The following is a 24183-nucleotide window of genomic DNA, read 5'->3' as shown; positions in this document are numbered from 1 at the left end:
TAAAGTTAGGCGCGTATCTTAGGGACTTTCGTCTATGTATGGTTACTAAAAATAACAATAATGAGTAAGACCAGGGGAATTTTCCAAATGTGCCAGACGCTACGTATCCTCAGTGTCCTTTAAAATTCCTGTACGTTGTGTCATCTCGGTTGAGACTATAATTATTATTCTTTCACGTGCCAGCAGAATTTCCACACTGTCTCGGCAGTTTTGAAAGTATGGTTGCTTCGCTCACAAGCCACGACTTACCGACCCCTGAACTCAGGTATAGACTATGAATAAAGCTATCGGTGAGGCAAATCTTTTAAATCTGTATTTAGGTAAGCTTGTGTTAAATAATTGCTTGTCAATCGTGTTAGTTTTTTTTGTTTGTAATATGTACTGAATGAGAAGTAGAGGCACCTTAATTCCTCGTTATGCATAGTGTAAGCCGTGGTCGGACAATAAAATTATATACGTACATAATTTTTTGTATTACATACATAAGTGTTTCATTTAGAGAGAATATATTATTGTATAAAGCTTTTTATAGTTCTGAGTTAGTCTTATCGTATGTGCAATTTTGTATAAAAATCCTACAGATCCAACTCACCTTTTGAATATGTTCATAACGGATACCTGGAATTTTTAAAACCAAAAAGCTGATATCCATAGACGTTAAGCGACTGCGTTTTCCTGAAAGTGTTCCTTTTGGACATACGATAGACACACAGCTCTCAGATACAGACCAAAGTATAATAGTGTTGCAACCATTTGTCTATTCTGTTGGCATGCTATTATTGTAACACTTATATGTACATGAAAAGTATTTAGTAAGTATAATAAGTAAGATGTAATTTTATCACATCAAAGTCTACCGTTATCTGTCCAACATACAAGATACTGTTATCATCCACTATCTATTTACTTTAGGCCGGCAAATGATCACCATAATTTCAAGTTTTTTTTACTGGCTGCTAGCATTTAATCGGCTTATTCTTGTATCTGAGATTATCCTATAACTAATATAATTTCACTTCAGTCACTATACATAATAAAGAATTAGGCTATGTTCATAGTCATTTTAAACGTATGAAAGAAATGCAGTAAAATGAATTGAGTATGTGTATCATTGTGTATTTTTTTTCTGCTTTTATATTAGGACAAAACCTCTATCTTAGAGGAAGTAGTTTCCCATGTGCCATCGTATTTCTAACTTCATGTCGATGACTGCCTTTTTGAAATAGTTTTATAGCCAAAAGAATGAAATTGTTACGACTAATTGCTTATTTTTCCAAGTACACAGTAAGTAGTTGTGACAACTTATTAATTTAAGGTGTCGGGTTGGACTTAAGATGTTTTATGTATTATAGTTTCATGTTTATATAGTATGTATATTTGTAATAATTTTGAATAAAATATTTTACATATTGAATAAATGTTTTAATGATTTTAACATTTACACTTGTTTGACATTTTTTTGGAGACATTTAATTTGAAACAAAAAACATATATCTGAATATGCTATGTTTGTGTAACTGCACCACACAGACATATAACTGCAATAACACAATGCATCGGTACAAGCCTAGACGTTGGTGGCTAAAGCCAAAACAGCTTAAATGTAATTTGGACAGTCTACATTGTATATGATGGAATGGCTGACATCCATTTCTCGTAAAAACAAAATCTGTTAAAAAAAACCTCCACTCTGTGGAGATATTATGATCCTATTAGGATAGGTCATGGTCAGAAAAAGAATCAAAAGAAACATTAAAAACTTTCCCCCAAACATGGCTTTTAAAACACCATCTTTATCCTGGTCCGGATTTGGCTTAAGAGTTAACAGTGCTTAATTTTAATAATAATTAATCGGAGAATGTTTCACTTTTATTCATCGTCGCGGACCTTTTGAAGATAAAGATATTTTCTGAAAGAAGTGGTTATGAATGAAAACTCTTTGCCCTGTTCACTGTTCGTCCATTTTGTCAATTCGGCATTAACGTTCAGCCATATTTTCATCAGCGACATTAAATCTCCACTCTTTTCTAAATTGGAGCATATCGTCTGTATAAATTTCGTGCCTTGCCCTTTTCCATTACAGGTGAGAAGATTGTTAGCGTTCGATGATAGATTTAATACGTCTGCCTTTTCGGGAATATCATAATCCGACATCGGCAATGTCGCGTGTTCACTTTCCTGACTCGCTATGATGACAATTTTCGGTTTCCCTTTGAGCTCCGGATAATGCAGGACTTCTTCGATGTCGTCAACCTTCACTAATCTGTCATCGCTGCCGTAAACATCTCCTTTCAACCCCCGTGAAAGAATACAAAGAACAAAGGCACTATGTTCTTTCTCAACTTTTTTAGTAATAGTTTCTTTTAGTGTAGAAATTATACCTTTACTATCTAGATTCTCATGCGTTAACGTAGTGAATCCAAATGATTTCCAAGTCTCGACAAGCCGTATCTGATCCGCATTACATTTAATCTCTTCTCCTTCGGTGTGTTGACACATTTTATGATCTTCGTTTTGATCTATGAGAAGAACATAACCCATATTTGTATTGTTGCGTATACAATAAACAAATTTCTCTACTTCTTGATTGGACAATGCGACAGCCTTTTTCAATTCTGTTGCCACTTGAACACACTTATGTTCTTCTAATTGTGCAAGCAATTTGCTGAGATTCGACGGAACCAAGTCCTTTCTATTTATTGAATACTCGTTTTCTTCAATCCTAGAACTTAAAGTAATGTAATCCTCATTGATAAGTTTCAATATAAACAATTCAAAGTAATTTTCATCATAGCGATCGGTAATAATTGTATTTTTTTCTTCCGTTACGACTGATTTCACTATACTCTTTTTACAATCGACTGTTAATGACTCGCACATTAAATACAGTGCTTTTTTGAGAGGATGTATGAAGTTTTTCTTTTCGAGACATTTCGGTAGAAAGCGGCTATTCAGTGATTCTAATTTCAACTTCTTTATTTGCCTACTCGTTTGAATAATTAAAAACGATTCCAATATTTTCTCTCTCCAATACTCATCGCTCCCGGATGCCCAATCGGAGAGTAAATTCAAATTGTACTGATAACATTTTAATAAATCTATTTCTATTCCAGCCGAACATTGCGGAATCAGAGTTGATCTTTTCAATGCTTCTTTCGTATCGTCATATAGCAAAAACACTAAAGATATTTTTTCATGCAGTTGAAATTCATTTTCCAGGTTGCTAAGAATATCGTAGTCAACAGACGAAACGGTGGTCCTTAAATCTTCATTGTAAACACTGACACTACTTGTATTTGTTAATAATAGATGTCGCTTCATATAACGTTCAAAGTTTTCACGGAATTTTGGTATCACCAAAGGTATGTCTGAAGATATCAAAAGTTGAATTTGATGAGGCAGTTTTTCTTTTTCAAAGAATTTGATCAGACCTTGAACATTTGATGATGCCGATTGAGCTCCGTTTGACGGATTGACCACGTCGTTTTCTTCCGTGATATACTTTAGCAAAATAAACTTGCAGTGTTTTATACAAAACTCATTATTGTACTCGTAATTCTTTCTGAGTTTTTTAATATGAGTCGCAAGTGCCATTTTATTTTCAGCCGTTAGCGTTTCGCAGATTTCATGTATGACTTTATTCAATGGCTGTATAAAGAAGCATGTCTTTACACATTTGGGTAAAAAATAATTCTTCAAATCATTAATATTTAAACCTAACGTATTGAGATGATCGTAAGCTTGAATAAGTAATAAACATTCCACAATAAGGCACCCGGAGTTTTCTATATTTTGAGCCCACAGATTGAATATGGTAATATATTCCGCCATTCTGGCGCTTTGGTCTAAGGATGCCGTTGTTAGAAATAACTTTTCTTGTTCTCGAATATCAAGACCTATTAAAAATATTAAACTGACAATTTGATATTCTTCAAAGTTATTAAAAAAATCTTTGAAACACACACCATTGAATAAACCAACCATATTATCATATTTAAAATCATTATTAATCGTCGGAAGTGTGGCAGCTTCTGTAGTAATTTTGCAGTCATCTAATCGTTCATTAACCATTTTTTCCGACTCTAATAAGTGTTCATAAAATGTAAGAAATCCTTGGTGTTTTAAGTGTCTCGCTAGTTTCTGGACATCCGCCTTGATTTTTTCTTCAGTCGAATCATTCCAACTTCCGATATCAATATATTTCATTTCTATCAGTTTAAGCAAGAATTCTTCGAAATTATCTGAGTCGAATCCGTCTTCTATTTCAATTTCTTCCATTATTATTGATTCAATAAGACTACTTTTATCGTTTTCAGTCAACGATTCAGACATGTAATAAAGTATCTTTTTTACCGGGTGAATAAAAGATGTTACCTTGCGTAATTCGGGTAGAATGTAATACTTTGTCAACGCATTTAATCCTAAACACTGAATGACTTTCTTTGGTCTGATTATCAGCAAACATTCGATCAGCTTCTCTTTCCAGTCTTGTGGAAAAGTTAGCATCCATTTTGAAAACAGATTAATTTCACAGTTGTAAAAGTATTTCATTTTTACATTTTTATTGGCTTGCACCACAAAGTTGGTAATATTGAATTCATCTCGAGCTTCCGCTGCATTTTCGAAAAGTAAAAAAACTATTGACAGTTTTTCAAACACTTCTAAATTACATTCTAAATAGCTGAGTTGATCAGAACTTAGAGAAATATTTCCAAGAAAGTTACCAAAGTTCATTATTCCGGTATCCGTTATTGTTTCTTCGCTGTACAGATTAGTTTCAATCTCCAAATCCTTGTTGATTAATTTCTCCGACGCGATTAAACAGTCAAACAGTTGATAAAAATTGTATTTCTTTAAATGTCGAGCAAAGTTTTGCACATTAGATCTGACATGATCCGTTTGACTGATGGACTTATCGTAATGATCACTCCAAGTACCCACTGTAATGTACTCAAGATCGATCAATTTCATTAGAAAGAATTCAAAATGTTGTACATCAAATTTGTCCGATTCCAATGCTGTACATTTACCCTCTTCGACGATAGATTGGATTATGTCGGCTCTTTCAACGGCTGATAAAGATTCTGATATAGCATAGAGAACTTTTTTAACTGGATGTACAAAAAAAGATATAGACGGCGTTTTGGGAAGGAAATATTTCTTTAACGTCGTGATATTCAAAGATAGACTGTGTATGGATTCGTAAGCTTGAATGATCAATAAACTTTCCACAAATTTGTTCCTCCAAAATTCACTCTTTTCATGAACAGCCCATGTAAAAAAATCCATATTTATTGTTTTATTATGAAATTTTGACAATTTGGGGTTTTGTTTTTGGACTTCTGGTAAATATTCATATAGTAAGAAGTTCATTGATATTTTACTTTCAGCGCTCAAAATAAATTCTAAATGCTTTGCCATATCATCGTTTACAGCACTATTAATCATGTAGGATATTGACTCCATCTTGATTTATGACACTTTGACAGCAATATTACAACAAGACTCAATAATTATTATATTTGTAAAAGTGTATTCATTGTTATGTACCTATTTTCTTAAACAAATACTGCAAAATTCACTTATGACATATAACACAATATTATGATTTTTGTGATAATAAGACAGCTATACTCCAAACACTTCGATAAAAAAACACATTTGTATGTAAAACAGGTACCTATTGACACTGTATTCAAAAATATTCTTCTATTTTTAACCAACAGCCTGTTACTATCTACTACTACTAACTAACTTAACTAACACATGCTTGAGGAAAAATGTGAACAAAATCTAAACTAAACAAATAAATTACCCATTCTCCAGTGCTTCTAAACTTAATTAATATTTAATGCTTAGAATCTTTTTATGGGGGATCCTTCCGCCAACAGAGAACCTAGTTTTAAAAAACATTGATTTTTATAAAATATATAAATGTGTATAACTTGAAATCCTTTTTATTTATATCAAATCGAGCTTAAATATTGAGACCATACCTAAATAAGATTTCATATAAATAAAAAGGATTTCAAGTTATACACATTTATATTTTTTATGAAAATCGATGTTTTTTTAAATAAATATTAAAACTATGAATTAGCCAAAAATCTAGACGTTAAAAAATTGAAAACTTAATTAACTAAATTTTAATAATAAATATAACCATAAAAATAATGTAATAATTACGTAACCTATGACATAAATATGTAACAAATTCACATTTTTTTACAATTATTAAGTTAATCTTTGACTTTAAACAAAAAATGTTTTTAATGTTTTCAGATACATATTTATTAATTAATACAGTTGAAATTGTAAATAATCAAAAAAAAATCTCAAATGGGAAGCTTCGTATTTTTCCGCTAGGTTCTCTGTTGGCATAAGGGGTAGGACTCCATTATAATGGTTTTGAAGCACATTATATTGATTCTTCAGATAGCGGTTTCAAATTAAAAAAACTATCCTCAGAATGATCTAAATATAATAAAGTGACCATTGAAAAACCTAGGAACATACAAACATAAATTTTGTTTAAATGTATATTACTAGTAAACAAACTTCAGTCCTTTTGCTGTACATGGAACAAATTTATAAAAAAACTTGTGAGAAAATATGACTTTATTTATTAACAAGATTTGAGTGAAATGGAATGACATCTTCAGAAGGTTATATTATGCATTATGACATTTAACAATAATTGTATAAGAAATATCTGTAAGAAACACCACAAACAATGAAATAGTTTATTGCAGTGGCGCACAACCTATTTGACAGAATGGCCAATTTATTAATTTTCGAATTGTCCACGGGTCGCGGTATTGAAAAATAATGATATTATGTTTTGCTAGTCTAAACTTACATTTTATTATTTTTAATTTAATAGTTTCATAAGTATCAGTGATACTCCAATCACTTTGTATTACGTACATATTTGCACGATGGAACTTAGTATCAACCCTATCAAACAAATTCAATAAAACACTCCGTGATGAAGTAGGTTCTCGTTATTTTGAATGAATCACTGGCTTATTGGATGGGACTCACCCCAATACAAATTTCAACATAGAATTAATATAATGTAATTTTTAAATTAATAATACCTACTTACTTGCGGACATCTATTTTTAATTTGAAAAGCTAAATACCATAGGCATCGGCGGCCTCAGGCCCGAAAAAGTAGGTCAATTTTGAATATATTATTTTAATTTGCCTTTAAGTTGTATACTTAAAAGACGTATTGCAAATTGGCAAACTTTTTCAACTGTCAGAAGTACGAGTCGTCGTCGTGTACTATATTAGGTACCTACTGTACAACCAGGGAACTCAGAAATAATTATTTTCTGTGTATACAACGATATAAAATATGTCTCTCTTTCATTTTCGGCAATGACCGAAATTAATGCCTAATGGTGCGGCTAAAATATGAAGAAAGAATGTTTTGACCTTTCTCTCCAACTCACATCTTCATATGAAAAAGAGAGAGAAAGAAATATAAAATATTTCTGGCAGATTGTAAATTGACCCAAGCGCGTTGAAACGAGAAGTTGGACGTTGCGAGTGAGACTTGTGTGTATTGTAACTACATACACGTACATAATATGCATTAGCGTGCATCTAACGTTGACGCTTTAGCGTAGCCAATAGGTAATAATAATTATTACTAGCTGTTCTTTACCAGCCTGTCTCGCTAGTAATAATTATAATTGACATTGTATAGATATTCTTGGAGGGTCAATGACCATTTGACCTAAAGGGCCAGCCGCCATTGACTATAGGTATGTTAGATATTATTTACTAACAGGGGATGGGGATACTCTTGCTTATTAGTTAATTAATTAGTAAATGTGAAGTTATGGTATAACCGTCTGGCGTCTCTAGCCAATCTCTACTAATTTAATACAAGTTCTAGTGACTATCTCCCTTTAGCCTTTTACCACATTATGTAATTCAAAATTTCTACATGCCTTTTAGAAAGTCAATTTAAGCATTCAATGGTACTTATAACATTTTTAATATTGTACTTTCTTGATTACAGTTTTGGCAACGCTGAAGTTTTTATTGGTCATTCTACAACTCCCAGATAACCCCCCACCACACAAGCTCAGTCAACCCATTCCATACCAATAACAAAGAACATAAAGTATTTTATCAACCATATTATAATTAATATTTTTCCTAATAATAATAAGTTAGATAAAGACTACATTTCAACCTTCATATTAATAAAATTCTACAATAAAAATATAATAGTAGTTACATATTGTATATATATATTTTTTAATAATTATTATCCTGAATTTGTTTTTTATTTCTTAACAAAATATTATATTTTTTATGTTCCTTTTCTACCTCCCTTCGAAATATAGATTGAGCGAATGGCTAGCTACTTCATATGTCGGCTCCATGATTAAACAAGTTAATAAATATATTTATTTTTGAAGAAATGGTTGTTAGCCATTCACCGAGCCCATTCGATCTTTGCTCTGAATCAAACACAATGAAATATAAGAATATAAATTTACTATAGGATTAGAGTCCACGGTCCCATAAGCGGGTGTGCTCCTACCACATCAATTTGTGGTAGCCCATATGGGAAAATGGTAATTTTTCCCGTTTTTAATAAGTGCGTCATGTGGGTGCAATAACTACTATGAATATTTATATAAGTACGTATTTCAGCGTTGATGGCTATCGGGTGGTATTATGATTCATAAACTACGAGAGCTCTAAGTATAATTTTATCTTGCAACTTTGTTTACATGCGCAGGCACCTGCAATCCATCTGACTGTATGGAATCACAGTTTCCTGTGTAATTGGTGCTTCCAGTAATAGCAGCTGAAAACCAAAGATAGAAAACAGTTTGGAGGACGCTGGGAATGCATTTCCTGCACTATGCAATGTTGCATCGTAATAATTCTGACTACTATAGTAGATGCGTAACACCTACAATGACGGAGCGGTTATTAGTCAGGTTAATAATGTTACAGGTCGCGGGTGTGAATCCAGGGTATAGAAAAAATTCACATGTTATTTTTCAATGTGTGTTTTAATCCAGAGTATGAACATAATAGGTTGAGTAAGTCAGTAACATCCATTTCTCATAAAACAAAAATCTGTTAAGGAACCTCAGCCCAGCCCAGCCTCAGCCCAGATCCACATAGAAACATAATATTGATACACAGGTTTCAAGGGGTTAAAACACAGATTTATAAGTAGTTGAATGTCAAAAACCATAGACAGAGTATGGACAGAGTTTTTGTTGTGTATCATTTTTAGCCTGTAAGCATTAGCTAAAGTGAATTGAAAATAGTTACATTATGAATTATTAGAAATACCACAATGCAGTCTACCAAAACAGACCTTTTTCACAATGTTCGTTTTACTTCTGACATACTGCCAGTATTAGAAAAGAGGTTGGATTTTTCTCAAAGAGTTTCACTGGTATTCTTACTGTATGACAATTATACTGAAGTCTATGAAAAAATAATTCAGATTACAAATTCTTACGGACACCAGAATTATGAGATGTTGGATACAAATTTATTACAAAGTTGGGCTATACGAGGTACAGAAAATTGGAAAGAAAAATTCATCGAAGCTCTGTTGATCATTCAAGCATACAAAGATATACAAATGCTCGGATTGGACCTCGCTGCACTCTGGAATTTCTTTCTGCCAAAGTGTCCAAGGTATTCTGTATTCATTCATCCACTGAAAAAAATTCTGAACTATGCGTGCGATTGTCTGACGACTGCATCCAAAATTAATCTTGTCGGCAATATGTTGTCATTTAAAACTGAGGAAAACACTGAATGCCACTATTGTACTAAATATTTTGAACTGTTTTTCATGAAATTGATAAATGAAGGAATAATTAAAATCAGTTCATGTAATATCATTAATAATTCTACAGAGGAAGATAATCAATCTGACGTAACGAATTTCACAGATTATGTGGAAGAATTCACTGATATATGTCATGATCTTATCACCATTGAAAGGCTTTGTAAACTTACAATAAATGATGACAAGGAAAATAATATAGAAACAAGAAAATGTGGAACACACAAAACAGATGTAATTTTACCGTATATGTTCGGCAACCTGAGTATTAACATTACCTTAGCGTTTAATAATCTACAATATTTGGAAAAGGCTCTATGTGTTCATGAAAAAGTATCATTATCGTTTCTACTGTATGACAAGTTTGTGGATATAGAAAAACTACTCGTATTCACCAAGAGTCCGCAGAATTTAAAAAAAACTACCTACGATTACCAGTTGTTTAACGATGACTTGAATTTATTGCACAACTTTTTGCTCTCCCGTAGCAACAATCAGAAGGAAAAGATAATGGAGGCGTTATTGATTATCCACGCAAACAACCAGATAAAATATTTGAATATCTCATTTCTGAATAAATATTATGTTTTTCCCGAATGTCATCAGAACTCTGTGTATATACATCCTTACAAAAAAGCTCTTTATGCGATATGTGAGTCGTTAAATACTTCGGATAGATTGAAAATAATTGATGAAATAAAAGAAGAAAGGAAAAATGAGAAACATGCAATTGTCACAGACGATATTGACGTGCTATATTTTGAAATGTTTCTGTTTAAGCTGGAGAAAATCAGATTTATATCATTCAGTTCATGGAAACTGGAAGAAAGTCATTCAAGAAATGTTGGTGATTCGAATGTTTCGAAATTTTCTTCAGTTCTAAAAAGACTTGGATATGATTATCAATACAACATTTTGAAATCCTTTCAATTGAAATTCAATAATATAAGTAATAAAATGAACTTTCTCGAGAGCGGTAGTGTTTTATCAACTACTGACAATATTGAATCAGTTATAATTCAAAATGTGTACAAAGAAGAACGTAGTAAACAGATAGTAGTAAGATATAACTACAAAGCAATCAGAAAAGAAGATTTTCAGATTTTTATTAAGTTATGTGAAACATGTTCTTTGTCGATTAGAGTTTTGTACAATTTGGAAGGGTTTTTGAAATTCGATGAATGTTTTTCACTTGTTTTTTTGTTGTCTGAGGATTTCAAGAAAGCAATCAAAAGACTTAGCATTTCTCGAGGAACATTAGAGTGTCATACATATAATGTGAGACTATTTTCTGATTTCATTCATGGTGAAATTGAATTCTGGAAGGAAAAAGTAATTGAAGGATGTTTTATCATACAGAATAAGCGCGTTTTAGACTTACTGAATATCAAGAATGATTGTAGCCTTTTTTTGCCAAACAATGAGCCCTTTGCATTTTTCATCCATCCTGTTAAAAAAATATTATATAAAATTTGTAAAATGTTGACTGATGATAATAAAAAGAAAATTATTGTTTCAATAATAGAGGAAAGAAATAATTCTATAGAATCTTACGAGCAGGTCTACATTCAATATTTCGAATTATTTTTACTGAAATTACTGGATGAAAATTACATCACTCTCGGTACTTGGTTACCCGATAAAGATGTATTTTCTGAAATACATCAAATTGATTGTCATATGTCAAATGTCAGGAACTTTGCAGGTCACTTGGAGACATTTATCGATGCAAATCTTTATGATAGCTTAAACGAAGCTGAAAATATCGTTAACAATTTATTGGATGACAATTACAAAATTATATCAGACAAATGGCAAAACACTGATTGTAAGCGAGAAGATCATTTTAAAATGAGAAAAATCAGGAATATAAACGCGTTACATAGAAATGACGCAGCTGAAAGCTTACTGATTTCAAAAATAAATGATATTTTGTTTAATTTTGATTCGCAAATGGCGGTGTCTTTTTTGCTTGATGATAGGAAAGTAACTGAATATCCCCAAGAATTCTTTAGTTTTGAATTTTTCCTGGACAAATGGGCATTGGATTATGGTAAATATTGGAAAGACAAAGTGTTCGAAGTAATTTTTATAATTGACCTAACCACAGAGCATTTGGAATGCCCTCACGTTGATTTTAGTTTATTCAGGAATTTATTTTTGCCTAAATCAATTGAAAATTCTCTTCTGGTGCATCCAATGAAGAAAGCATTGTATATGATATTGCAATCTTTAAGCTTGGATGATAAATGTGAGTTATTCGGATTGATTTATCAAAGGAATATTAATACTGAATCAGTTACCCATGGAGATTTTTTCACCTGCCTTACAAATCTTATAAACAGAAATCTTATAACTTTGGGGTCTTGGATAGATAAAGACAACCATGCAGTCGTTGCAAAAAAATTTGTGCCTTCAAATGTTGATTATCTCGGAGAACATTTGAAAGCTCTCGATCTATACTATCAATACCACACATTGAAATCCACAGAAATATTTATCAACCGTCAGTCGGAAGAACTTAATGAAGAAATTTCAAAGTCTGAAGGAGAATTACTAAATATTGAAAGGTTAATTGAACATAACTGTGATAGAGAATCAATTGTTCAAGTAATTCATGACATACATGTTAATAGAGATGGATTGAAATTGTATGATCAAGTTTCAATAATATTCCTGATTTTTGAGACCAATGACGATTATCAACAAAGAATAGAAATAATTAAGCAACGTTTTAGAGAAGAACGATTGAAGAGAGACATTCTCAGTGATTGGATCGGCTCAGACACAAATGAAGCCCGGAAAGAAAAATTATTGGAGGCACTCCTGATTGTTCAACCTAGTTTTTTGACGGATTCAAAAGTTTTAACTCTTTTACACAATTATTATTTACCTGCGTTTATAAACAATTCAAAAACCATCCATCCTGTCAAAAAAACCTTACACGCCATGTGCCAATCGATGGATACAAATGACAGATTGACGATAATTGAATCAATTTCGAAAGAAGGCAAGATTTCTATACCCGCCGATCCATTTGACTCAAAATATTTCGAGTTATATCTCATGAAACTGATCAATGAGGGTTTTATTACCCTCGGATCATGGAAAAAAGATATAGAATTATCTAAAAAGGAGGAAGAGAGGCCTCCATCGAATGTTCGCAATCTGGCATTACATTTAATGAAAAACAATTTTAATGAGTGGTGCGATAGATTGATGTCCAGTGAAAAGTCTGCCAATAAACATTCTGGAAATAAAATTGAAGATAATATATTGAAGTATATTGCAGATAAAGAAGGTATATATCCAATGGACCCAAGAAACACTGGCATAGCTGTTATCATAAATCAAAAGAAGTTTTACAAAATAGATGAGTCAAGGAATAAAGTGGAAACTTTGAAATATAGGACTGGTTCAGATGACGATAGAGATAGGCTGAAAAGAGTTTGGGGCTCATTAGGTTTTACGACAACGGATTTCGAGGACCTCGAACAGAACGAAATATTATCCACCATCACAGAAGCAGTCGTGAAAAATGTAATAGAAGAACACGGCGCCTTCGTTCTGTGTGTTCTATCACACGGAGAGAGAGGGGCAGTTTATGGATCTGACACTGTACTGGTAGGTGTAGACGAAATCGTGAAATTGTTAGACAGTTTTAAAATTCTCAAAGGCAAACCAAAGATATTAATAATCCAGTGTTGCCAGGGTAGCCAGCCTCTCATGAGCGTGACTGTGGTATCTGATTCATCGAACATGTTGAACATGAGCGGCGACAAGTGGGCAAAGTTACCTCGGACTGAAGACTTGCTGGTGTTCTGGTCGACCATTCCCGGTCACCTCTCTTACCGCGATGTTGACGGAACGTGGTTTATCAAAGCGTTCTGTTCCAATTTGGAAAGAAGCGGTCACTTGAAGTCATTTTTGGATGTTTGCATCGACGTCAACAGTGATTTGAGTAGATTGCGGAAAGGTGGTTACATACAAATGTCTGAGTTTTCTTACACTATGAACAGACAGTTATATTTTGAACAGGTCATACAGTGAGTTATTTACTGATGTCATGTATAACAGTGATCTGCAACCGGTGTAACGCGGCACGCATAATATATGCGTACTTTTCTTTAAATCTGATAACTATTCTATCCGAACTAAAAATCCCAAATTAATCAATCGATTAATATTATTGAGAAGATTCAAACATATCGACATAAATCAACATACAAATATATAAGTAATATTATTTCAGTTCTTAAAATAAAAAATACAAATACTAAAAAGGTTAAATAATAAACCAAGATTCAAATGTTCAAAATTATTATAAATTTAAATATGTATTTTAAAATGGGTGTCCTTATATTTAAATATACATAATATGTATATATTATATTTATATACAAATACAAGCTATGCAAAAAAATCAATGTGACACTAATTGGCACTGTAATTATAGTCAGGGCAATTATCCAAGTGAGGGTCTGTGTGTCTTGATCGATATTTTAATTTTAAGTTTTCATGTTTGAAAACAGAGACTCGCAAGTAGGGGTTCCAATCCCGGGATCCCAAACTATTTTCGATACCTATAAATCCCGGGATTGGTAAACATAATCCCGAATCTTTCGGGATTGGTTTTTTTATCAATTTTTATGGAAAAAAAAAAAACGAAAATACAACAGAAAAAATACTTTTAAGGTGATGTCTCTAGGTAAAGTTGTTATCGACATACATACATTAGAAATAAACTGAGTTTGAATGAAGGTTGATTTATTACCCCTGTGTAGCTAATTCATTTTATTTTTTCACATAAATTAATAAAAATGAGAATGATTGGAAAAAACAATGCTTCGCAGTAAACCATTGGGCACGAACAAAAAATGCTATTCTGGAGACCCACTGGTCACAGGGGGAATCACCGAATAATAAATAACCATTTTTGCTGCCTTACGCAATCGTACCAACACCAGAAAAATAATAAATTTAGTTTATTTAAATGAATTTAGAGGACGAAAAATATCCCATCCATCCCATCTTCCCATCTGTCCCATCTTCCTCGTAATAACCAAGTTCGAGTGTATTTTTTGTATTTAGTATTTTTATTCGAAATAAAATACTACTAAGTATCTATCCTTATTTTTCGAAAAACTTGAATTCAATACCTACAATTTCCTTAGATTTAGCAAAAAAAATATATCTAAAATTCATATACCAAGAGTGCGAAAATTATAACTTGAAGTGTCATGGCTGCCGTTATGACGCTGCGATATATTATAAAAGGATTGCCAGTATTAGGATCCAATCTTTTTTTGGCAATAAATTTGAAGTCAATGAATTCCGTTGTGTCAAGTTCATTGACGGCGTACTTTCCACCTTTTAATGATATCCAAACCACTGTATACCAACCAGATGAGAAAGATATCAATATTCTTTCATGTTCTCTCAATCTGTGCGTGCACTGAATCACACTTCTTTTGGGAGACTTCACATTTGGGAGTGTCCGGGTTCAAAAAAGCAATGACCAATCTTTGGTACATTGAGATTTTTAGTGCCATCAAAAACATTGCACTCGGTGATATTGCGGTTCTGCCCACCGCATGTGTCCGAAAAAAAAGCTGTCTTTCCCGTTTACCACAATACTTTACCGTTTCCATTTCAAATTCAACGAAATTAATCTCTTGCAGTTTAGTAGGTATAGCTTAATCCTTATGTTAGGTTTTTTTAATTCTTGACCTTTCACTTTTCTGTCAATGTGTGCATAGTATTCTTCTAATAAACTTGCCTTTTCAGAGTCAGAGGCTTTATGAAACTTATAGCGCAGGTCGCAAATGTCTTTATTTGGTTTGTGGAACTTTAACGTTGCCCATCAGGTGGCCATTAGATATAATTAGCATGTTATTCAAATGTGGTAACTAAATATTAATTAAAAGGTCGGCAGCGAATGGGTTATTAACATGCCTATAAGATAATTTTTCAGGCAATTATTCTTTTCTAGGCAATTCTCCTTATACAATTCAAATATTTTATCCATTTTATGAATTTATATTAAAATAAAAGATTTTATATAAGTCAAATATTATGTATTCAATAGTTTTTACTTCTATTTTCAGAAAACTTCTCAAAAACTTTAAAAAAGTGAATCGAATTGTGAAAAATCTTTTCGGCTTCCACTGACTTTCGTTTGCCGCTTCGAATTATTATGAATAACACATTGCTTTGTTGGTAACACAAAAACGCAATGCCGTTACGTTTGTGTGTTAATAATAATTTAGGACGAATATTGTTATCACGAAAACCTATCAAGCGATACGTTTGTGTGTTTCTAATCAAAGTAACATAATATGAGATATGTCATAGGTTATTTTAATCTGTGACGACATTTTAAAATTTTTTGTTTGTCCATCAGGTAGAAGCCTGAGTAAAACTGCCTACTTAACTCAAAAACGCATTTTTTGTCGATACGTTTTTGTGTTAATCAGGGGATGAATGTTCATAGGAATTGAGCCGTGAAAAGAGTACAGAGAAAGTACATTCAGTTGTAATATTATGATTTCATTGAGATTTGAAGAGAAAGCTTTAACCATATTTCTTTATTTCCTTAATTAGCTTATTTGAAAGTCATTTTCCATGTTTACCGAATTGACAATGAGGAATTCTGAGGAAGGAGGCGTGACCACCTGATTCGTATTGCATCAGTCAAGACGGCCTATTGCAGGAATGAGAGAAAAAGAAGATGTGAATCCCCGTACTTAACTAAGGCGTCATAGTTTCCTCTTGCAGATTAGGAGAATAGTTTGACGATGTGCGCAATGAGTGCCCAAAAGAAGACCAAATTTTATCATTTTACAGCTGGATGGAAAGTTAAATATTTCTTTGTGATGGGAAACGGCGAGAGTTATTTAGTTTTTAACGCTTCAGCCAAATAAAACAAGTTTGTTTAAATTGAAGAATGACAATTAATACAAATTCATAAGACAAGTAATAGTAAATCACACGCTACTTGAAGTTGGACATGCTTGCGCTATATATCAATTTTAGTCCAATTTTATGGCTGAAATCATCAATACGCTAAATAAAATATGTTCAATAAATAATTTTCATACATTAAAAAGTGTTTTTTTTTCTTTGTTTTCATGAAAATGCTGATTTAAGACATACAATTTGGCAGCCAAAATGTGCTGGTACCAATTGCCACCTCTCAAGAGGTCACAAACCCGTGTCAGCCGCCTTGGAGTTCTGGTGGCGCAGTGATGAGATGGACTTCCCGAGTGTGAATCTACTGTTCTTTTCGATAATTGTCGAACTAATTGGTATTTTATGGGCTTCCAATTGCAATAGATTAATTTCGTAATTGTATTCAGAACCATAAAATATTGATGTTCAAATTGAAAATCAATCGAATCAGACGATAATCATAAGAAAATTTTGGCCGCCATCTCAGTCTTTGTAAAATATCAAGTTTAACTTCAAATCAGTTATCAGCATGGCCCCAAGGGGAGGCTGACAGGACTCTAGTCTAGGGACCCGGCGTGGCGGATAGATCACATATATTATGTGAGATAAATACACATCACGAATTTTCTCTAATAATAAAAAAAGTCGCCTGCAGCGCCATTACACGACATAAGGTTGTGCGGTGCATTTTTTGACTGTTTTGTGTTGGTACTCGAAATCTCCATAATTTAAGTAGATGTATCAAAACTACAAAAAAAAACGCTAAAATACACCGAAGGCCGTTACTTTTTATTTTACTTCTGTTGAGTGTCACACATGCCATTAAACTTAGCAATAGGTAGGGGCGCCTGTCAAAGATCCTGGCCGGGAGGCCCGCTTTAGAATGTGGGGGCTATGGTTTTCAGAACCATGGAATCACCTCTAAACTGAAAATCAATCAAATCAGATGATAACTACAGGATAATTAAAATTTTCTCAAATTTGCACAGAAAGCCTATGTGTATTTCAGGTTTCATCATTTGGGTAGGTAATGTAAAATTATAATATAATATTATGAGATGGGACAGAAAAAAAGATTTTTTTGTGTGATTTGTAGTGAATGCTGTGGTCGTGACGAAGCAAGAAATAATATTATACTTAGAAGAAGCTATAGAAGTTATTTTTAAAAAATATCGCTATTATTAATTTTATTATTTGGGGACACAATATTGTGTACAATTCCACAGCAAATTAAATGCACAATTTTATTCACATATTAATTTCAAATTTAAGTATTTGTGTTAAGAATTAAGGAATTGATGGTATTATTTAATTTTACACACGCACAATAAATCATGTAATGTCCTTTATTAGCCTTCAATTTATAAGTACAGTTCTGGTGGTATACATATAAATATAACTATACACGACATCAGTAATCTTCTCAATCTGTGACCTGTTCAAAATATAACTGTCTGTTCATAGTGTAAGAAAACTCAGACATTTGTATGTAACCACCTTTCCGCAATCTACTCAAATCACTGTTGACGTCGATGCATACATCCAAAAATGACTTCAAGTGACCGCTTTTCTCCAAATTGGAACAGAACGTTTTAATAAACCACGTTCCGTCAACATCACGGTAAGAGAGGTGACCGGGAATGGTCGACCAGAACACCAACAAGTCTTCAGTCCGAGGTAACTTTGCCCACTTGTCGCCGCTCATGTTCAATATGTTGGACGAATCAGATGCCACAGTCACGCTCATGAGAGGCTGGCTGCCCTGGCAACACTGGATTATTAATATTTTTGGTTTGCCTTTGAGAATTTTAAAACTGTCTAACAATTTCACGATTTCGTCTACACCTACCAGTAAAGTGTCAGATCCATAAACTGCCCCTCTCTCACCGTGTGATAGAACACACAGAACGAAGGCGCCGTGTTCTTCCATTACATTTGTCACGACTGCTTCTGTGATGGTGGATAATATTTCGTTCTGTTCGAGGTCTTCGAAATCCGTTGTCGTAAAACCTAATGAGCCCCAAACTCTTTTTAGCCTATCTCTATCGTCATCTGAACCAGTCCTATATTTCAAAGTTTCCACTTTATTCCCTGACTCATCTATTTTGTAAAACTTCTTTTGATTTATTATGACAGCTATGCCAGTGTTTTTTGGGTCCATTGGATATATACCTTCTTTTTCTGCAATATACTTCAATATATTATCTCCAACTTCATTTCCTGAACGTTTATTGGCAGACTTTTCACTGGACATCAATCTATCGCACCACTCGTTAAAATTGTTTTTCATTAAATGTAATGCCAGATTGCGAACATTCGACGGAGGCCTCTCTTCCTCCTTTTTAGATAATTCTATATCTTTTTTCCATGATCCGAGGCTAATAAAACCCTCATTGATCAGTTTCATGAGATATAACTCGAAATATTTTGAGTCAAATGGATCGGCGGGTATAGAAATCTTGCCTTCTTTCGAAATTGATTCAATTATCGTCAATCTGTCATTTGTATCCATCGATTGGCACATGGCGTGTAACGTTTTTTTGACTGGATGGATGGTTTTTGAATTGTTTATAAACGCAGGTAAATAATAATTGTGTAAAAGAGTTAAAACTTTTGAATCAGTCAAAAAACTAGGTTGAACAATCAGGAGTGCCTCCAATAATTTTTCTTTCCGGGCTTCATTTGTGTCTGAGCAAATCCAATCACTGAGGATGTCTCTCTTCAAATGTTCTTCTCTAAAACGTGGCTGAACTATTTCTATTCTTTGTTGGTAATCTTCTTTGGTATCAAAAATCAGGAATATTATTGAAACTTGATCATACAATCTCAATTGATCTCCAATAAAATTTGTTTCATCAATTACTATAGTAATTGGGTCGTTCGTATGTTCAATTAATAATCTTTCAATATCCAGTAATTCTTTTTCGGACTTTGAGATTTCTTCATTAAGTTCTTCCGACTGACGGTTGATAAATATTTCTGTGGATTTCAATATGTGATAATGATAGTATAAATTGAGACCTTTTAACTGTTTTCCAAAATTGTCAACATTTGAAGGCACAAATTTATTTGCAGCGACTGCATGATTGTCTTTATCTATCCAAGACCCCAAAGTTATAAGATTTCTGTTTATAAGATTCGTAAGGCAGATGAAAAAATATCCATGGGTAACCGATTCGGCATTAATATTCTTTTGATAAATTGATCCAAATAATTTACATTTATCATCCATGCTTAAAGATTGCAATATCATATACAATGCTTTCTTCATTGGATGCACCAAAAGAGAATTTTCAATTGATTTAGGCAAAAATATATTCTTAAATAAAGTAAAATCAATGTGCTGGTATTGTAAATAACTTGTGTTTAGGTCGGTTATGAAAATGGTTTCGAATACTTTGTCTTTCCAATATTTACCATAGTCCAAGGCCCATTTATCGAACAATGATTGTTTGAATTTTTGGGGATAATGGGATAGCTGTCTATCATCAAGCAAAAATAACACCTCCTCATGCATATTAAACATTAACGCAGTTTTATGTAATCTAAGAATCAGTGCTCTTTCTTCTTTGTCATTTCCATACAATGCATTTATATTTCTGACTTTTCTCATAATAAAATGATCTTCCCGCTTAAAATCAGCGGTGGTTTCCCATTTGTCTGAAATAGTCTGGTAATTTTCATCTAATAAATTATTAACAATACTTTCAGCTTCGTTTAAGCTGTCATAAAGATCCGCGTCAATAAATGTCTTCAAATGACCTGCGAGTTTCTTGACGTTTGACTTGATGCAGTCGATTTGGCGTATTTTAGAATATACATCTTTCTGAGGTAACCAAGTACCGAGAGTGATGTAATTTTCATCTATTAATTTCAGTAAAAATAATTCGAAATATTGTACGTGGACCCGCTCATGAGATTCAATAGAATTATTTCTTTCCTCCATTATTGCAGTAATAATTTCTTTTTTGTTATCATCAGTCAATATTTTACAAATATTGTACAATATTTTTTTAACAGGATGTACAAAAAAGGCGAAGGGAACATCGTTTCGCAAAAAAAGGTGGCAATCATTCTTGATGCCTAGCGTACGTAACATGTGGTCATTCTGTAGTAAATGACAGCCTTCGATTAGTTTTTCTCTCCAAAAATCAATCTTACCGTAATGGTAATCAAAAAATAGTGTCACATTATATTCATGACATTTTAATTCGCCTTTAGAAAGCGTAAGCCTTTCTATTGCTTTCTTGAAATCTTCATACAGCAAAAAAACAAGTGAAAAACATTCATCGAGTTTCAAAAAAGCTTCCAAGTTGTATAAAACCATAATTGGCAAAAAAAATGTTCTACTTGATATAATGAAGTTCTGAAAATGTTCTTTTCTAATTGCTTTATAGTTATATCTTATTATCATCTGTTTGCTGCATTCTTCTTTGTGTTTATTTTGAGTTATAACTGTTTCAATATCGTTAGTAGTTGATAAAACACTGTCACTCTCGGAAACACTATTTGTTTTGTTACCTTTATTATTGAATTTCAATTGATAAGATTCCAAAATATTGTACTGATGATCATACCCGAGTCTTTTTAGAACTGAAGAAAATCTTGAAACATTTGATTCACCAACATTGTTTGAGTTACTTTCGTCTAGCTTCCATGAACTGAATGATATAAATCTGACTTTCTCCAGTTTAAACAGAAACATTTCAAAATATAGCACGTCAATATCATCTGTGACAATTGCATATTTCTCGTCTTTCCTTTCTTCCTTTACTTCACCAATTATTTTCCGTCTGTCTGAGGTATTTAACGACTCACAGATCGCATAAAGAGCTTTTTTGTAAGGATGTATATACACAGAGTTCTGATGACATTCAGGAAAAACATAATGTCTTTTCAGAAATGAGATATTCAAGTATTTTATTAGGTTATTTGCGTGGATAATCAGCAAACTCTCCATTATCTTCTCTTTCTGATTGTTGCTACGGGAGAGCAAAAAGTTGTGCAATATATTCAAGTCATCGTTAAACAACTGGTAATTGTAGGTAGTATTTTTTAAATTCTGTGGACTCTTGGTAAATATGAGTAGTTTTTCTATATCCACAAACTTCTCATACAGTAGAAACGATAATGATACTTTTTCATGAACACATAGACCTTTTTCCAAATATTGTAGAAAGTTAAACGGTAAAGTATTATTAATAATCAGGTTGCCAAACATAGATGGTAAAATTACTTCAGTTTGATATATTGGCAATTTCTGTGTTTCTGTATTATTTTCATTGCTATCATTTATTGTAGATTTACAAAGACTTTCAATGGTGATCAGATCATGACATATATCAGTGAATTCTTTTACATAATTCGTGAAATTCGTTAAGTCAGATTGCTTATCTTCCTCTGTAGAATTATTAATGTTGTATGAACTGATTTTAATTATTTTTTTAATTATCAATTTCATGAAAAACAGTTCAAAATATTTAATACAATGGTCAAATTCAATGTTTTCTGTCCGAGATGGAGAAACTCGCTGCAGAATGCTAAGACCTGTCACACGTTGTAGTGCCAAAGATGATGATGATTGTCCTTCAGATTTTTCCTCAGTTTTAAATGACAACATATAATCAATCAGATTAACTTTGGCTCTGGTCGGTAGTGTACCGCACGCGTGATGCAGAACTTTTTTCAATGGATGAACGAACACAGAATACCTTAGACACTTTGGCAAGAAGAAATTCCATAGTGCAGCGAGGTCCAATCCGAGCATTTCTATATCTTTATACGCCTGAATGATCAACAGAGCTTCTATTAATTTTTCTTTCCAATTTTCTGTACATCGTATAGCCCAACTTTGTAATAAATTGGTGTCCATCAACTCATAATTCTGGTTGCCATAAGCATTTATAATTTGAATTATTTGTTCATAGATTTCTGTATAATTGTCATACAGCAAGAATACCAGTGAAACTCTTTGAGAAAAACATAACCTCTTTTCTAATATTGGCAGTATGTCAGAAGTAAAACGAAAATTGTGAAAAAGGTATGTTTTGGTAGACTGCATTGTGGTATTTCTAATAATTCATTTATTCAACTATTTTGAATACACTATATGACAAAAATGATACACAACAAAAAACACAGTCTATGATTTTTGACATTGAACTATTTTTATTTACAACTGTATTTAACCCCTTGAACCTGTGTATAAAAATACGTTACTATAATAATATATACCTACTTGTATAAAATAGGTACTATCGAACTGGATTATAGACATGGGTACCTACATAATATTAATTAATGTTCTACTATAGTAGGTAAGTAAGTAGTCAGAATTATTACCGGGTCACATGTCGAAGTCAATAGGTAACCTATGTAATAATAATTTTTCAAAATATCTCCTCCCAGGTTCTTATCCATGGTCTGGCAAATACAAGCTCAATAGGTTGAGCAAGTGGCTAACATCCATTTCTCGTAAAAAAAAATCTGCTTATACAAATGTCCACTCGGTGGAGGCCCATAATATGATCTTATTAGGATCAGGCATGGTCAAAAGAAGAAGAAATAGTTGCACTTAAAAGCCGGAATCTGATAGATGCGAATTTGAGTCTTTTTCTAATAAGTATGTTTCTGAGGTGTTTCCGAATTACGTTCAATAAAGAATGTTACATTCTTAAATCGTGTGAATTACTTGTTGAATATAATATATCATATGTTTGTCACTTAAGGCTAATTTTCTTAAGTGACAAAAATAGGACATAGTTAATGAATTGAACACATATTTGTTTTAAAAAGTACTTAGTTTATTAATGGAAGATATATGATTATCAAAACCTTCAATCTATATTGGTTATTTGCATCAAGGGGTAATATTAATATTTATGTATATATTTTTATAGTTTAGTAGGTACTTATATAATGAATTTTCTTACTATACGATGAGGTTTAAAATGAAGTCATTATCTTTTCTCTTCGGGTGAACAGCTAACAACTAGATTTTGTAAAAAATCTGTTAATATTACCTTCAGTCTGTGATGGCCCATACCATGGCCCCCACATCCTAAAGCGGGCCCCCTACCTATCGCTAAGTTTAATAGCATGTGTGATGCACAACATAAGCATTTTCAAAATTGTGTTAGAGGTAAAAGTAAGGGCTTTCAGTTTATTCTTAGCGATTTAGTGGAGTTTTAATACATCTACTTGAATTATGGAGTTGTCGAGTGGTGTACAAAAAAATCAAAAATGCATTTTACAACCCCTTCGTGTTCAAGTGCCGCAGACGACATTTTTACTATTAGAGTGTGTGATGATCACATTTGTGAAGTGTTTATCTCACATATCTGATTAACCCGCCACGCCGGGCCCCTGGGCTAGAGCCCTGTCAGATC

General features: G+C 32.7%; 3 protein-coding genes across 3 annotated transcripts; 1 reads left to right on the top strand and 2 right to left on the bottom strand.

Moving 5' to 3' along the window:
• Positions 1-1737: 1737 nt before the first annotated feature.
• LOC147064970 (caspase-8-like) lies at positions 1738-3895 on the bottom strand. Its single transcript, XM_085958420.1, has one exon. The coding sequence runs from the start codon at positions 3829-3831 to the stop codon at positions 1870-1872; it is 1962 nt and encodes a 653-aa protein (XP_085814546.1). The 5' UTR covers positions 3832-3895; the 3' UTR covers positions 1738-1869.
• A 5165-nt stretch (positions 3896-9060) lies between these two features.
• LOC147064969 (uncharacterized) lies at positions 9061-14861 on the top strand. The gene has a single exon (XM_085958419.1). The coding sequence runs from the start codon at positions 9341-9343 to the stop codon at positions 13892-13894; it is 4554 nt and encodes a 1517-aa protein (XP_085814545.1). The 5' UTR covers positions 9061-9340; the 3' UTR covers positions 13895-14861.
• Positions 14862-16973: 2112 nt separating this feature from the next.
• LOC147064968 (uncharacterized) lies at positions 16974-23083 on the bottom strand. Its single transcript, XM_085958418.1, has 2 exons — positions 18118-23083; positions 16974-17716 (listed from the first exon to the last, which is right to left on the bottom strand). Exon 1 carries the CDS (start codon positions 22854-22856, stop codon positions 18219-18221), a length of 4638 nt encoding a protein of 1545 aa, XP_085814544.1. The 5' UTR covers positions 22857-23083; the 3' UTR covers positions 16974-17716; positions 18118-18218.
• Positions 23084-24183: the final 1100 nt, after the last annotated feature.

Source organism: Rhyacophila brunnea, unplaced genomic scaffold (assembly GCF_057557595.1).
Source record: "Rhyacophila brunnea isolate RB1 unplaced genomic scaffold, BYU_Rbru_1.0 scaffold_7, whole genome shotgun sequence".
Taxonomy (NCBI): Eukaryota; Metazoa; Arthropoda; class Insecta; order Trichoptera; family Rhyacophilidae; genus Rhyacophila; species Rhyacophila brunnea.
Note: the sequence above shows the minus strand (reverse complement) of the source record. Positions and strands in the feature narration are given on the sequence as shown.

Coding starts and splice junctions, on each gene's coding strand:
- LOC147064968 (XM_085958418.1), bottom strand. CDS start 22,856: ATGCAGTCTACCAAAACATACCTTTTTCACAATTTTCGTTTTACTTCT.
- LOC147064969 (XM_085958419.1), top strand. CDS start 9,341: ATGCAGTCTACCAAAACAGACCTTTTTCACAATGTTCGTTTTACTTCT.
- LOC147064970 (XM_085958420.1), bottom strand. CDS start 3,831: ATGGCGGAATATATTACCATATTCAATCTGTGGGCTCAAAATATAGAA.